The 17,242-nt window shown below is 29.5% G+C and overlaps 1 protein-coding gene across 1 annotated transcript; it reads right to left on the bottom strand.

Annotated features, from left to right (window-relative positions):
* Positions 1 to 8,145: 8,145 nt before the first annotated feature.
* On the bottom strand, positions 8,146 to 12,490 carry LOC129891372 (uncharacterized). Its single transcript, XM_055966711.1, has 3 exons — positions 12,383 to 12,490; positions 9,993 to 10,146; positions 8,146 to 8,463 (listed from the first exon to the last, which is right to left on the bottom strand). Exons 2-3 carry the CDS (start codon positions 10,142 to 10,144, stop codon positions 8,325 to 8,327), a joined length of 291 nt encoding a protein of 96 aa, XP_055822686.1. The 5' UTR covers positions 10,145 to 10,146; positions 12,383 to 12,490; the 3' UTR covers positions 8,146 to 8,324.
* Positions 12,491 to 17,242: the final 4,752 nt, after the last annotated feature.

The following is a 17,242-nucleotide window of genomic DNA, read 5'->3' as shown; positions in this document are numbered from 1 at the left end:
GTGGGTAACAATTAGGTGTCTTTGAGGTTAAATTATCATGTCACATGTGTGCTTGTGGGTTACAACTAAAAAGGTACGGAGATCGAGAATTAGGATATGCAATTAATAGATGATTAAAATTTGATTCATTTTTTTTTAGTGTCAATAGATTTGATGGGAGCGTGAAAGCATGTGTATGTGTCGTAGTAGTAGCTTTATATATGTGTGGTTTCGGGCTTTTAATATTTGTTACATATATTATCTATTGTATTTCAAATATTATATTTTTTATTTGTTATTAAATATTTTAATTTGCTACATTTGAATTTGAGGATCTTTCAAAAATAATATATTTATTTCTATGAGATAAAAATAAAATATGCATATACTCTATATTCGATAAATTTCATTTATAAAATTACACTAACTATATTATTATTTTCGTCCTAGTGTGTGCTTAGTGGTAAACTAATCTTGCTACTACTGTACAATTTTTAGAATCAAAATTCAAGAATCTGATGGGCCACGTGAATGTGATGCTTAACTGAATTTGGAGTAAATTAATTCTTGTGGATAGTGCCAATTTGTTTCTCTATATGAGCTTGAGAATTTTGTTAATAGACCTTTTTTTCTTTTTCGATTTTTTATTTGGTGTCTAGTATCTATGTTGAAGTCTGATTATATTTGTATATGTGTTATGCAGAGCTCCATTCTGAAGAAACGTTTTTTATCAAGAATCTTTTCATACTCAAGACTCGAACCCGAAATTTGTTATAGACCTATAGAATAAATAAATGAATTGGTAAATGTGCTCCTTTCTGAAATCTTTTAACTTTTAAAAAATGCATTTCATAAAATTTTATATGATACTACTGTAAATCCATGTTCCTTTCTAAAAAAATAAATATCTTTTTTTGGTTTTTGGTGAGTTTTTTCTATTTCCTTTTTGATTTTTTTAACCCTAGTGATTTCGAAATTGATATTGACCACTTCAATCATAGAGACAAGTGAGGCTAATAATATTGAACTTGATTTATGTCCACAAATTTTGGACTTACAAAATTTTCTTGATCCTAAAAAAAAGAAAAAACAAATCTCCAAACTTATGCAAAATTATCACATGGAAACAAAAGGTCGTGAGTTGTAGATAACAAAATACTTGTACATTGTAGAAGGTATTCTAACGTAAATAAGTGTTAATCTTCAAATGTATTTATTTTAATCCTATATAAGAAAATTTCACTTATAATATTTTACTATTCGAATATTGAAACTGCGGACAAAGTTATCGAGTAATGGAGTACTTTTCCAGGTAGGTTTCCAATTCATACCCTTTTCAAGAGGTATGGATTGGAGATGAGTAAAGTTTGTTTATATTTTATTCTCCCAAAATATTTTTTTATTATTGTACAATACCAGAGTATTTTGGCTTGTACCAAAGTATGATTTATTAAATTTATGAGAAAACAAAAATGAACTAATTTATGATCATCTGTTCCTCCATCACCATTATCATCATTTTTTTGACAAAATCAATATGGATAACGGACTAATTTTTTTCTCTTCACACTGCATTCAAAAAAATTCTCCAACATTTTGAATACGCTCTAATAAAATATGTTTTTTGTCTCGTTCTTATTATTAGAGCGTGTCCAAAGTGTTGGAATTTTTTTTGTAAAGTTTGATCTATATATTAGATAAATAGAATTGTTGACAATGGACTAATTTTTTTTTCTCTTCACACACATTCAAAAAAAATTCTCCAACATTTTGAACATGCTCTAATAAAATATATCTTTTTGTCTCAATCTTATTATTAGAGCATATTCAAAGTGTTGAAAATTTTTTCGTGAAGTTTGATCTAAATATTAGAGAAATAGAATTATTGACAACGGACTAATTTTTTTCTCTTCGCACTACATTCAAAAAATTTCTCCAACATTTTGAATACGCTCTAATAAAATATCTTTTTTTGTCTCTTTCTTATTATTAGAGCGCGTCCAAAGTGTTGGAAATTTTTTTGTGAAGTTTGATCTAAATATTAGATAAATAGAATTATTGACAATGGATTAATTTTTTTCTCTTCACACGCATTCAAAAATAATTCTCCAACATTTTGAACATGCTCTAATAAAATATCTCTTTTTGTCTCAATCTTATTATTAGAGCATGTCCAAAGTGTTGGAAAAATTTTCGTGAAATTTGATCTAAATATTAGATAAATAGAATTGTTGACAATGGATTAATTTTTTTTCTCTTCACACGCATTCAAAAAAAATTCTCCAACATTTTGAACATGCTCTAATAAAATATCTCTTTTTGTCTCAATCTTATTATTAGAGCATGTCCAAAGTGTTGGAAAATTTTTCGTGAAGTTTGATCTAAATATTAGAGAAATAGAATTGTTGACAATGGACTAATTTTTTTTTCTCTTCACACACATTCAAAAAAAAATCTCGAACATTTTGAACATGCTCTAATAAAATATCTCTTTTGTCTTAATCTTATTATTAGAGCATGTCCAAAGTGTTGGAAAATTTTTCGTGAAGTTTGATCTAAATATTAGAGAAATAGAATTGTTGACAATGGATTAATTTTTTTCTCTTCGCACTACATTCAAAAAATTTCTCCAACATTTTGAATACGCTCTAATAAAATATCTTTTTTTGTCTCTTTCTTATTATTAGAGCGCGTCCAAAGTGTTGGAAATTTTTTTGTGAAGTTTGATCTAAATATTAGATAAATAGAATTATTGACAATGGATTAATTTTTTTCTCTTCACACGCATTCAAAAATAATTCTCCAACATTTTGAACATGCTCTAATAAAATATCTCTTTTTGTCTCAATCTTATTATTAGAGCATGTCCAAAGTGTTGGAAAAATTTTCGTGAAATTTGATCTAAATATTAGATAAATAGAATTGTTGACAATGGATTAATTTTTTTTCTCTTCACACGCATTCAAAAAAAATTCTCCAACATTTTGAACATGCTCTAATAAAATATCTCTTTTTGTCTCAATCTTATTATTAGAGCATGTCCAAAGTGTTGGAAAATTTTTCGTGAAGTTTGATCTAAATATTAGAGAAATAGAATTGTTGACAATGGATTAATTTTTTTCTCTTCACACGCATTCAAAAAAAATTCTCCAACATTTTGAACATGCTCTAATAAAATATCTCTTTTGTCTCAATCTTATTATTAGAGCATGTCCAAAGTGTTGGAAAATTTTTCGTGAAGTTTGATCTAAATATTAGAGAATAGAATTGTAGAATTATTTTTTATATATAAAGTATAACTCTAATTAGTTTACTAGTGTTAAGTATTATGATTTCTTATGTAGATTAAATATAAGTTTTTAGGTAATTCTGTAACTTAAGTCTACAAAACAGTTAAATACTATTCTACATATGAAGAAAATAACAAATGATAGCTTTACCTATAATAAGATCTTTTAACGAAGGACAAGATGTGATATTTTTAATATAATATTATTACTAGTAGTATAATGTAAATTTTTCTAAGAGCTATGATTTTTCAATTTTCTAATGCAAAATACAACTTTAAAAATATAATATCTTCTTACTCTGATAAAATGGAGGTCTATTTTTATAATCATTAGTTTTCAGATCTTGTGTATAAAATTATTCCAAGTGTGTTGTACACTTGTACTCAAGTTATATGGGAGAAAATTAGTTTTGAAAAATAATATAATGTTATATTATGTTTTGAAATGTTTTGTGGCTTGAATGAAAAAAAATTCATTGGAAATAGATTTTTTTTCTTTTTATTATTTTCTAATTTTAAGTGCATCTTAATTGGTCGTGTTATTTGTAAAATCTGTTGATGGATTGAATCACAATTCTGTTTATTTTATATTTTTTTTAAAATCAATAAAATAATTTAACAAAGTACATATAATTAATGTAAATCAAGTCAAGTAACGACATCAGTTTATTTTCTGTATATTTAGTTGTACAACGAAATGCTTTGTTAATAATTTGTCTATAACTATTTATTAGGTAATTGATGATATAAATATATTTTTTGAACAGCCAACTCTTAAAAAAAAATTATAATACAAAGATAATATTTCTTTTCCTTATTTTCTTCTCATAATATTAAATAAAAGTAAAGTCGTTCTCTTAATTTATTGGCTAACTAGCTTATATTCTATGGGCATGTGAATAAAGTTATTAAGCTAAATTATAATTGATTGTCACCAATTTTATGGTAAAAAATAGCCAATTCATTAGGATCAAGTTCCAAAACGTTAATAAAGGAGAGTCCTTCTCAATTTTTTTTCCAATGATTTGATTTTGCAAAAAAGAAAAGAAATAAGAATAAAGAGAAAAGTAAAGAAAAAAAGAATAAAGAGAAAAGTAAATCAGAAATAAGAAAAAATATAAATTTTAATAGATTCGTGATAGTTGTGCAATCTATTTTGTTTTGAATTTATTTTATAATTGCTTGCACATTTTTAGAAAGTGTAAACACTTTCTCTGCCACATCACCTCTCGGGGGAACGACTAATAAACTTTTAACTAGAATAAGGGGTAATAGGTCACTGGCAAAAATGAAGTATGTAGGTGATTTTTTCGAACAAGTTTAAGGTGGAATTTATGTCTTGTCTCAAGATATAAGTCATAAAAGAATGCATATATTAGATGTGCAAATTTCAAATGACTCACTTTTTTTCTATTTTGGTTAGAAAAAACGTCAATTATAATAATATACTCTCCATGTTTCAAAAAGAATGACCTAATTTGACTTGATATGGAGGTAAAGAAAATAAATGTTTCCTCCGTCTCATTTTATTAACACTCTTTAACTTGACACAATGCTTAAAAAAATAAAGATTTTTGAAACTTGTAATCTAAAGCAATTCTTAGATATTTGTGTGGCTAAAATTCATTTTATTAAGGATAAAAAGAAAATTTTAATGTTAAATTGCTTCTAATTATAGTAAGGTAACATTTTTTGGAGATTGATTAAAAAAGAAAAGTGCCACAAAAAATAAGATAGAAGGAGTAAGATTTTTCAATTTTGTGGTACTAAATTAAAGTTATGTCAAATATATCAAAATGTCATTTAATCTTGTGTCCTTAAATATACCACTCGAAAAGCTGAAATTAAAGTCTTGAAATGTGTCATATTTTTTGAAACAATCTAAAAAAAAGTAGGTCATTCTTTTTGGAAATGCAGAAAATAGTAAATAATTAATAAGCTTCATAAAAAAATACAATGGATCAAATATTTGAACATGTTCGATAAAATCGAATCAATCAACAAACTTAGGTTTAATATATTTTTGAAAAAAATTACTTAAATACACAATTTATTTTATCATATTCTCTAAAAATTCATACCGTTTGAAAATATTTCAACAATTCCTACTTTCCTCTTTCTCTCTCCAATTTTCAGATTCATAACTCTTCACCTTTCCGCTGCCTAATTAACTGTCCTAAATTCACGCCTCAATTACAGCCTCCATTTCAGGCATTTTGATTTTCAACCGCCTTCTTCAAAGTTTTCGTCATTACTTTCAAATTCTAAGAAAAATAGAAGTTCTTCATCCTCTCTGTTGGCATTTTGTACACCAATTTATAGAAAATTTTTGTTTCAAATCATTGTTCTTCACCTTAATGTCCTAATACATATGAATTCTCGTCCATCTTTTAGTATTGGTCTTACCTAGTTAGTTCTTCAAAATCAAAATCTTTCTCAAACTGAAGATGTTTCTAAAATTGACGATCTTCCTCAAAATCAAGATGCTCCTCAAACTGAAGATGTTCCTCAAACTGAAGATACTATACTCGTGAGTTTGATTTGGATGATGATAGTTTTCATGAAAATAGATCCAAATAATGGAACGATCCATTAATCATGAAGAAATTGCATGAGAAGAAAGCGAAGAAGGGTACAGGTTCATGTTCGAATCCCGTTGAAAAAGCTTCTAAAAAGAGGGGCGATAAAAGTTGAACTTGTTATTACACACCCTTCTTTACCAAATGTTTTTATTTCTAATGTACCTAACTATTTTTTACTTTTTAAATCATGTATAATCTGTACTTTTCAGCGTTATGATTCATTACAACTTATAATGTAATTATCGTGTTTAAATATTATTATTGATAAATAACCCTAAGTTTTTAATCATAAATTTTCATGTATCATGTGAATGGTTCTGTACTAGATACATACTTCTTTAAATTTAAGTAAAAATTGATACCAAATACATTCAACTAGTATCACTCATAAACTTAGGGTTATTTTTTATACATAACCCTAAATTTGTCAATCATGAAATTTTAGGTATCATGTGTATAGTTCAGTACCAGATACATAAATGCTGCAAAATTAAGTACAAATTAGAACTAGATACATTCAATTAGTATCATTCATAAACATATGATTATTCTTAATACATAACCCTAAGTCTGTCAATCATAAAATTATATGTATAATTTGTATGGTTCTGTACTTGATACATAATTGTTTCAAATATAAGTAAACGTTTGAAACTGATACATTCATCCCGTATCATTCACAAACCTAGGGTTATTTTTGATACATAATCCTAAGTCTGTGAATTATAAATTTCTATGTATCATGTGTATGGTTCTGTAATTATTACATAGCTGCTGCAAATTTAAGTACAATTTAGTATCAGATACATTTATCTAGTACCATTCACAAATCTAGGGTTATTCTTGATATAAAACCCTAGGTCTGTGAATCATAAAATTCTATGTATCATTTGTATGATTCTGTACTTGATACATAACTGCTGCAAATTAAGTACAAGTTACATCAAGGTAGAATATAAAGTATGTGATCAAAAAAATTCCATCTTTTGGGATAGATTGGAAGAAGAGAATTTAGGAAAACTAAAAAAGAAAAAATGGATGAAGAAAAAGATGAAGAAGAAAAATTGTTACTATTTGGGATAGATTGGAGAGAAGAAAATTTGTAATTTGAATTGTTTGAAGTTTCCAAAGTTTTGGGAGAGATTGATATCATTTTGTTTTGCGTGATTTGTGAAACTGACATTTAATTTGATATTTCCCCCCATTTAGTGCAACAATCAATAAAGTTATGTATCGACGAGCTATGTATCAAGCAATATAGTGATGTATCCGAAATCCATCAATTTCAAGAAATTTTTGTAATTTGAAAAAAAATGGATAGGATATAATTAAATCTTAATACTATGGAATTTATGCAAGTTACACTACATTTTTTTGGTATGAGTTAACCATCAACAAATGGGCATTCTTTTGCTGCATCCCCTATTGGAGAGGAGCCAAGTCCGTCAGTTTCTTACTAAAAATAAATCGACTTTGAGACCCATACTAAATAAAGTATTTATACTAATTAATAGATGCAAGTCATCCTACTATGGATGATGATATAATGATACTTCCACCATCCATTATGAAACCATCTAGTTTTAAATGAAAGTGACAAAATGTGGGTTGAGTTGACACAAAACAAAGATGAAATGTGTCATCAAAATAATTGATATCCAATAATACACCCAACAAAGGCTCCAATAATGTTTGACACAATTATTAAAAGTTCAATTCAGATCCCATTGTATCCCATTGTAAAGCAAGTCCACCTTCATTCTTCGTGCAACTAGCGCTAAGTCCTTGGAGAAACCATTAATATTCTATAAACAAAACAACAACATAACCGGTGTTGTACTACACAATGGGATTTGCGGAAGATAAGAGTGTATGCAAACATTACCCCTACTCCCTCAGAGGTAGAAAGGTTGTTTTGATAGACTCTCGGCTCAAGAAAAAGCAGAATATTATATTAAATAAAATAACCAGAAATATATGGGTTCTGATTTAACAAGAAAATAACATCCATAAATTGGTTTTGCAGTCCAACAATGTCACATTGCATCTTGGCTTCCATCGAATTGCTCAAGTCCTAGCAACCTGCTTTAACGGATAACCCGTCAACCTTTTCTTTTTATCTAACGGACAAATAAAAAAAAATGATAGTGAATGAAACTGAATTTCCATAGGAAAAGAAAAGAAATTTGAATCATCCTTTGTTCTCTTATCCGACGGATGAATCAACAACCCTATGGTCAATAGTAGAAAGCAAGGAACGGGACATTTGCCTGGGTAATTAACTACAAGAAAAAGAAGGTACCAACATACTTATAGCTCATTGTAATTGTACTATAGCACAAATGACAGTGTGTTCAAGGGTATGAAGGGGCAAGAAAAGTAACAGCAGCAAGCAAAGCTGACCAAAGTTCAAGAAAACATCAATGTTTAAGAGTGCTAATAGTGCAACTCTTTCCAACAAAAACTTCTACTGCTTACTGTCCTTCCTTGAATAGAATGGAAGCTATCCCCCTTTTCCACCAAGGTGTCACAGTCGCCTCGATCTTACCAGGAAAGAGAGAGCGAATACCTTCGGTAGCTGAAGTATCCTGCTTTACCCTCGTCATCACAGGCCTGAAGAGGTATCAGCAAAAAGTCTTAATAGTCTAGTATATATTTTACTTCTAACAACCTCTTAACATGGATTCCATGCACCATTGCTCACATCCAAAAATTACACATCAAAGCAAGACAGCAACAAAATTTTAAAGTTCAATACTTGCAGTGGAAGAAATATCGAGGACAACTAATGACAGCCATGTTACAGCTTTTGGTCGATAAATGTGATGTAAACCATACCATTGGCATGTCCAAATTTTATACAGCAACTCTCTCCTTTTGATTTTAGTACTTGGCCTGATTCTGTTTTAGTCCATCCCAAAATTATGACTTATTTTCTTAAAATACCATGGCAACCCCCCCCCCCCCCCACTTTAAGAAGTCAACAAAATACCTATGACAAGTCAACACACAAGTGCAATACAAAGATTACAAACAGAGTGCAGGAGACTGTTCAAGAGCAAAGACTTCTAATTTCAAATTGGCATCGAACAGTCAGATAATTATTTTTTATTCTGGGAAATTGTGAAATGGTGAGCTATTTTGTGCAGCTCCCTTCGGTAAACCTTTCTACCAGAAGCCTGCCTTGCCACATTTCTATTTGACAATTTCAAAATGCTACCTAACCGAGCAACTCTATTTTTTAAAAGAAAAATGAAATGCTACCCCATCCAATCCCCACTCAGCTACAGATTTGCCATCCTTACTTAAGATGGACGAGAAAACTTCATCTTCCATCCCTATCTTCTTTTTAAAATGACGGTGGGCTTTTGGTTCAGCTTGCGCGCACTTAAGGCTACGGATAACTCTGCCACCAAAGCAGGAAGAAATCACCTAGTGTCATTTGTCTCGTATCCCTAACTATACTAGGCATATCTCTATTTTGGTTCATTTGAGAACAAATGAGACTCAAGCTAAGTTGCTCAGACTCGGGAGCGGGTGTCTGAGACGGATGCAAATCCGAGATTCAGATTCGGCAAAATCTAAATTTTAAGATTCGGGGATACGAATCCGAGTATAGATATGGGTGCGGGGATTCAGCTAAACATATTCAATATTATAAAAATATAGTTATAAAGATAAAGATATTTTTTCCCTCAGAAAAGAAAAAGAAAGTCATTCAAGACCTTCCACCAACTCTCCTTACAGATCATTGTTATTGTCTACCATAAGTAGGAATACAATCGCTTGAATATTTAGCATCTCTTTGTTTGGCTTGAAACATGAAGCAACAAATATTGACCAAGAGGAAAAGTATCTTTGTCAAAGTATCTGATGTGGGTTGATCGAATCCCACACCCACACCCGCACCCGCACCCGTCTGATGTATCTGATGTGGGTTGTCTATGGACTCTTGGTCAAAGTATCCGATGTGGGTTGACCGAATACCATGCGTATCCCGCACCCGTCTCGTGTCGAGAAGGGTGCAGCAGCAAATATGAAGAGTCCGCGCAACTTAGGACTCAAGTACTAGAAGCTGTACAGTTTTACATAACTGCTTTACTTTTATATTAAAAGAAATAAAGAAGCCTGAGAATGCATACGCAGTTGATATGAGGCCTTCAGAGGCAAACGTTGAATAGCCTTGTCTTTGTTTATGCTTGGGATTAGATGTACATAGCACATATACCCGCCCACGCCTCTTGACTGTGCGACAGAACTCACACATCTTCTTCACTGATGCCCTAACCTTCATGGCTGTTAATGATGCAAACAAGGAAATATGAGAATTTTATCCATAAGACTAGGAACTGGTACAAGTATTCACCAAAGAAATATTTTACCTTTTCACATATCAGAGTTCGCGAAACAATGAAAGGAAAGAAAAGGAACACGACTATGCTTGAAGAAGGGACATGTCTTTTTGCCTAAATGAATACGTATTTGTGAGAGAGAGATTTTGGGAGGGTGTGTGTGTATGTGGGGGGGGGGGGGGGGGATCGAGAGAAAGAGAAGGTGAGAGAGGGGGAGAAAACGGTTGTATTACAATTTTCCAACTTTGCAAGCATATCAATTCAACATATAACAATTCCTCAATAATTTATTTCTTAGTTGAATAAGAACTTCTCTATTTGATAGGTATCTTAGTTGAGTACCAAATTGGTAAGTTGTATAGCTCGCTTAGAAGTTAGAACAAAGTTTAGCTTGCTTTTGGCCTAACTTACAATGTCCAAATCTGCACCAAATTCACACGGGACAAAGCTCAGGAACCATGCCCTCCTTTAATAAATTTTGTTTACTTTTGAAAGGCCATAGAAAGATAATGGCTTTATAAGTCCTAAAACTAAATCCTCGAAACTCTTCATATATCAGTTCCCAAGTGAATAATTAACTCTTAAAAAAGGAACGAAAAGTAAAATTCGGGTAAGAAGTAAAGCATATACTTGTACCAAAATTTCAAGCAGAATAGTAAAAAATGATGACTGAAGAGTGCAGGAAAACACCAAAGTATGGTGGGGCTTTAATCAAAGTGGAATTAAAGGGTAGACATTAATGAAAACAGACACTAATGAAGAAAAATGTAACTACTTATCATATACACACACACACTCATAAATGTAGTGCAAGAAAAATTAAATAGAAGGACAAATGAATCGCGCTAAATGAATGAAGTAAAAATCATATCAATCAATGGTATTTCTGATTTAGAGGGAAAAAATGTAGTTTTATGTTTCCCCAAGCTAGTTTATTATACTAAATTTTAATTTCTTATTCCTAATCACTAGAAATTTCATTTAACCTTTTTTTTAGCAATTAATCCATCAGTTTACCAACTATTTTATTGTTTACTACTACTACCCTCTTAAGCATATAAGTTACGTGTGATTCTGAAGTGCTAACCAAACACCGTATTGATGCGTTGAATTTTATACATAGCAAAAGAATGCTACCAAATATGGTACAAGTTATGCATCATTTAATACATGAATAAATCAGCTCCTAACTAGCAAACAAACGACTCAGTGCCTACACTAAAGTTCCAGATGAGCAAGGCCAAGCGCACAACCTAGCTTTAACTGAGCATTGGGGCTTAAGCATGATTACGAGCCTTTAAGAACACTGTCTTCAAGTTGTCTCCATCCCTTGCTTTTTCCAATTCACTTCTGAATTTATCATTCTAGTTTTATAAGATGTCACCAAATGGATTAGGAAAATATAAAAATTTTAAGCTTCTGAAAGACAAGGTTTACTTATTCATGTATTATTTATTCCATCTTCTATCTTGCATAAAATAATACAGAGATTCTGTCATAACTTAAATATGTATTTAGTTATGCGGGATTCTAATTTGTTAACCAAAAACCATATTTGATGTGTTGAATTTTGTACATAGCAAAAGAAATGCTATCAAACATGGTACAAGTTATGCAAGATTTAATACATGCATAAATCACCATAGACTATTTCCTTCTCATCGAAAGATGCCTAAGCCCTTTTCACCAAAAGAAAAACCAAAAGACCTCTTAGTGCCAGCTGGGAGCAAAGCCAAGTGCACAATCTAGCTTTAACTGAGATTACGAGCCTTTAAGAACACTGTCTACAAGTAGTTTTTATCCCTTGCTTTTTTCCAATCCATTTCTGGATTCATTCTTCCAGTTTTATCAGATGTCCGCAAAGCGATTTAGCAGAATATAAAAAGACTTTCAAGTTTCTGAAAGACAGGCATACTCCACAATCTCTACAAAATGCACACGTAAAATTTCTACTTTGGATTTTTCCAATTTCCATTTTACATACAATTCACATTTACATAACGATATTCATATTTGATGATCTTATTTACTATTCTTTTTTCATTTCATGATAACTTACTGGAATCAAATAGCACATAATCAAAACATTCAAGCCGTGTAAGAAGAGGGGTTTAGGGTTTTAGCATATAGAAGACATAAATGAGAAAATATTGAGTATGCAGAGAGAGACATTGTCTTACCTACCTGATTGCGCCGGATAAGCAGATCGCCGATGAGTTCGCCGGAGAGAATTGGAAAGTCGGGAAAGTTCACAGTCGATGGAAATTGGAAAGGAGAGCTATGCAATGGATTTCACCTATAGTTTTGGTGGGCCGAAATCTATAGCCCAATAGGATGATCCACTGTTGAAGTCCATTTGCAATTTTGGGCTTTGTTGAAAAGTTGCAGATTTCGCAACTCGCCAAAAATAATGGAATTTTTACATAAATGAAATCTTTTAATTAATAATTACTCTTTTTAGGATATTTTTTTTAAATTATGGTCTATAGCATATTTATCTTAATTAATAACTAAAATCACTCAATTACCCCCCCTCTCTCTCTTTCTCTCTCCCTCTCCCTCCCCCCCTCTCTCTCTCTCCCTCTCCCTCCCCCTCCCCTTTCTACGGCTTCTTCTTTCTTTTTTTTTTCTATCTATTTTTCTCTTTCTCTTTTTCTTTCTCCCTTTTTTTAAAATAATAATTAATTATCCTAATTTAAATAGTATCGAAGTGTTTGAAATTCACATATAACACTTATAATATATCTATATTAAAAATATTTTAATTATATATTCACCACATTTATTGAAAGATGCCTATAATATGTATCATAAATTGATTTCAAAATGTATTTTAATTATTATTTATTTTTTCACTTATTAATGGTGCTAAATTATATTATTGTATTATAAATATTTTAGTTATATATTCACCACGTGCATTGAGACATGCCTATAATATATTGAATTCAAAATCTATTATAATATTTTTTATTTTTTTCTTATTAACAGAATATATTATTGTATTAAAAATATTTTTGTTATATATTCACCACGTGCATTGAAACATGCATATAATATATTAAATTCAAAATCTATTATAATTATTTTTTTTTCTCTTATTAACGGAATATATTATTGTATTAAAAATATTTTAGTCATATATTCACCACGTGCATTGAAACATTTCTATAATAAGTATAATATATTGAATTCAAAATGTATTACAATTAGAATTCAATATTATACATTGTTATAAATTCAATTGTTATTATTTCAACAAATATAATACATTTCTAACAGCGTAAATTAATTTAAATAGTACTAGAATGTTTAAAATTCACACATAATACTTATAATATATTTTTTATTAAAAATATTTTAGTAATATATCCACCACGTGCATTGAAACATGCTTATAATATGTATAATATATTGAATTCAAAATATATTACACTTATCGTTTATATTTATTTCTTTTTGTTATGTTAGAAATGCATTATATATGTATTTATATAAAAAAATTATTTAATTTAAAAAATAGTAAAAGCATCATTTCTATAATATCCAATTCAAAATTAAGTTTTAAATTAAAATAATTAATTATTATTTCTAAAAAGAGAAGAAAGAGAAAGAGAAAAACATGGATCGAAAAAAAAGAGGAGAAAAAACGGATAAAAAAAAGTAGAGAAGAAGTAGAGAGAGAAAAGAAAAAGAGGAGGAAAGAGAAATGGAAAAAACGAAGAGAGAGAGAAAGCTTTATTTATATAAGAAAAGCAGGGGAGAGAAAAAAGAAAAAGAAAGGTACTTTATTTTTTGGCTATTTTGGGTAAGAAAATACTGCTATTTTTAATAAAAGTGAAACATGTATTAAAATTCGTAATTAATGTTATATACTATATTATTTAAGTTTTTAAAAAAGGCAATCCGATGCACTAAAGCTCCCGCTATGCGCGGGGTCTGGGGAAGGGCCTTATTAGACACAATCATTATTTAAGTAAATGATTCAAAAATAATTACAACCGTTAATCATAGGGAAACTACCTTATTAGACACAGTCATACCATATATACTATAATTCTATCTATACTTTTAAATAATTATAAATTTTACCACTAATTAAGATTTCTTTTACCATATATTGAGGAAGATACACCTAGATACATGTAATTTTGCTATCAGATACACTAAAATATGGAAAGAGGCGAGCGAGATAGTCATGTATCCAGATACATGAGAATCACACTAGATATACACTAGATACATGTATTTGTATGTATCTGGTGTGATTCACATGTAGCTAGCATATCAGATATTTAAGAGAGTGGCTAGTGAGATGGGAGAGAGGCAAGCGAGATTTTGTCTATGTATCACAGATGCATGCAAATCTACTTGGATACAGTGTATCTAGAACAAATTTTACCTAATGTTGACCTCATGTATCCCGAGATACATGTATTTGGACATATCTGAATGCATCAAAATTTGGTAAGATTCGTACTATTGCAAATTATAGTATAATTTAAGTAATTAACTACTAAGCTAGTAAGACTTTTGTAAGTTTTTCTTAATCATATACAGAAGTAGCTCAATCATATTAGTTACCTAAAGCCAAAAATGAGTCAGAGGTAACTTTTTTATTTAAAGTTTATTTCATATAATATTTTCAAATACAAAGTTGTTAATATATTTCTTTCTTTTTATAAAAAATTACTTTTCAGCTATATACTCATTACTAATAATAAAATAGTAATATATTTTCAGTTATTATTTTGCTGAAGGACTATACAATGTAAAAGTATCAATCAATATAAAGTCATGAAATTATTTTAATATTAATGTAACAAAGCTTCACCATCTCAATGCAAATTGAGAACTTTGATGTTGGGAATTAGCATGTTATGTGTTCTAGAGGCGACCATTAATTTGATGCCCGTTGTTTGCATTCGAGAAGCTTGCGATTAAAGAATTCTTCTATCTATCCAAAATAATGACGGAGTAAGAATTTTTGTCAAAAGTATTCATATTTTAAGATAAATAAAAAAATAAATTGATGCTTTGTTCTCTTTTTTAAGTTAAAAAACGGAACTAAAAAAATTAAACAAAATACCTAAGTCTAGGCTTGCAGGCCACTAAGACAACTTTGAATAGTCTTAACCATTGAACTATCTTTTTTTTATGTTAAGGGTGTTCAACAATGAGTATATATTCAAAAATATCAATATTTAGCATATATACTCGCAAAAAAATTTCGACGAAAATTGTTCATCTGACCACTCTTGTTAAGGTGTAGCTCCTCCCTTAATCCAAGATATAAATTTACAAAAATTTAGAATCTCACCCACAATAGTTTTTTTTAGAATGAACATTTGAAATAGCATCATATCAAACACAACAAAATAGATTTGGGCTGCTTATAAGGAGGATTGCTAAGCACTTAGGTGATGCCTTCCCAAGTATTGCCACAAACTATTTTTCTCTTTCAAGATAAAAAGGTATTTACTTTTCAATATAATTATTAACCATGTGATTATCTAACTTTTTGTTGATGATATCAACAATTAATGATGCAATTAAAAGGAGGTTGAGACTTATAATATGATTTCCCTCATAAAAAGTTATTTCCATTAATTGGTGAAAAGGTAAACTTAGATACAATTGTTAATTAAGAGCTTAGCCTTTCATTAGCCTCTAATTATCAAATTACAAGCATAAATAGTGCAAGATGATGCATACATAATACAAGTATAAAACCAAAGATCTTGTTAGCAATCTAATAAACACTTATTATTATATGTTTACCTTTCTATTTTAAAATACTATAGGAGATAACAATTAGATTATCAAATTTATGTCATTTTCATTTTTAATTGTAACATTTAAAAACTATAAACACTATATAACATTTTTAATTGCATGACATCAAGCATGAAATCAAGTTTAAGTAAAACAAAAACTGTCGAAGTTTTAAAATTTTATATGTATAGAAAGCCAATTGTAATACTAATAATCATAATAATAATGTCAATAATATCACTTTTAATCTCTTAGTTATAATTGATAGATTTGAATTTTAGTTTTGTGATATCAGACTAAGCATATTTCTTTTGAGTTGGGGGTCTATTAAAAATAGTATCTCTACAACCACAAAGATAGGGGTAAGATCGTGTACATCCTATTATTTTCAAACTCCACTTGTAAAATAACGCTGAATATAGTTAATTATTTATTTATATTGCTACATGTACTTTTGATCCTTTTTCTTGTGATTATTAAAATATCTTTTATCCTAATTATTAACAGTCTCACCATTTATTAGTCATATAGTAAGTTAAACTTGTATTGTTACTTCATATTTGATGGAGTGTAAAGTTTAAACACGTATAATATGTCAATAAGTTGATCTAGTCTCTTGCCCAATCTTCGCCTTCATTACTGACCAAGTTAAAAATTAAACATATTTAATCAAATATCACAAAGATCAAAAGCGTTGTACAAGTAAATGGATGAACATTTTACACAAATCACATCAACATATGTCATTGGAATTTGGATTAGTTAACTCCATAGTGTGTAACTTAATTATTGGTTAAAGATGTTAATACTTATCCCAAAAGCCTAAAGTTATCCTTCTTCAATGACTCTTAAAGCAAAAGTGCAACTCCTCTACCACCCAATTACTCCTACTCAACTTGACATTTTTTTTCCTACTTTTACTAAATAAAATTATTATTACATGCTTTTTGCTAAAGTCGAAGTCATAACCAAACATATAGTGACAAGAAACAATGTCACTGTTTTATTACCTAGCTATAGTTTATTAGGTGTTTAGTTAGAAAAGTTCTAATCAAGAATGAGGTAATCTATGTAACATTATTGGCGGCTTTAATGTTAAGTTCTTAACTGAAAGTCTGAAACTACTAGATTGCTCTATCATTGACCATTTCAGGAGGCCACTTATACCTAATATAATATGTTTTTTTTTAATTATTCAAGACAACTCTTATTAAAAATTAATAATTAATATATACTATGGTTTTTCCATTGGTGAGGTCATGAGG

This window comes from Solanum dulcamara, chromosome 6, assembly GCF_947179165.1.
Source record: "Solanum dulcamara chromosome 6, daSolDulc1.2, whole genome shotgun sequence".
NCBI lineage: Eukaryota > Viridiplantae > Streptophyta > Magnoliopsida > Solanales > Solanaceae > Solanum > Solanum dulcamara.
Note: the sequence above shows the minus strand (reverse complement) of the source record. Positions and strands in the feature narration are given on the sequence as shown.

Excerpts from the sequence above, each read along its gene's own strand:
- LOC129891372 (XM_055966711.1), bottom strand. The coding sequence starts at position 10,144 with ATGAAGGTTAGGGCATCAGTGAAGAAGATGTGTGAGTTCTGTCGCACA. Across the intron at positions 8,464-9,992 it reads GAAGGCCTCATATCAACTGC|GCCTGTGATGACGAGGGTAA; the intron begins GTATGCATTCTC and ends ATACCTCTTCAG.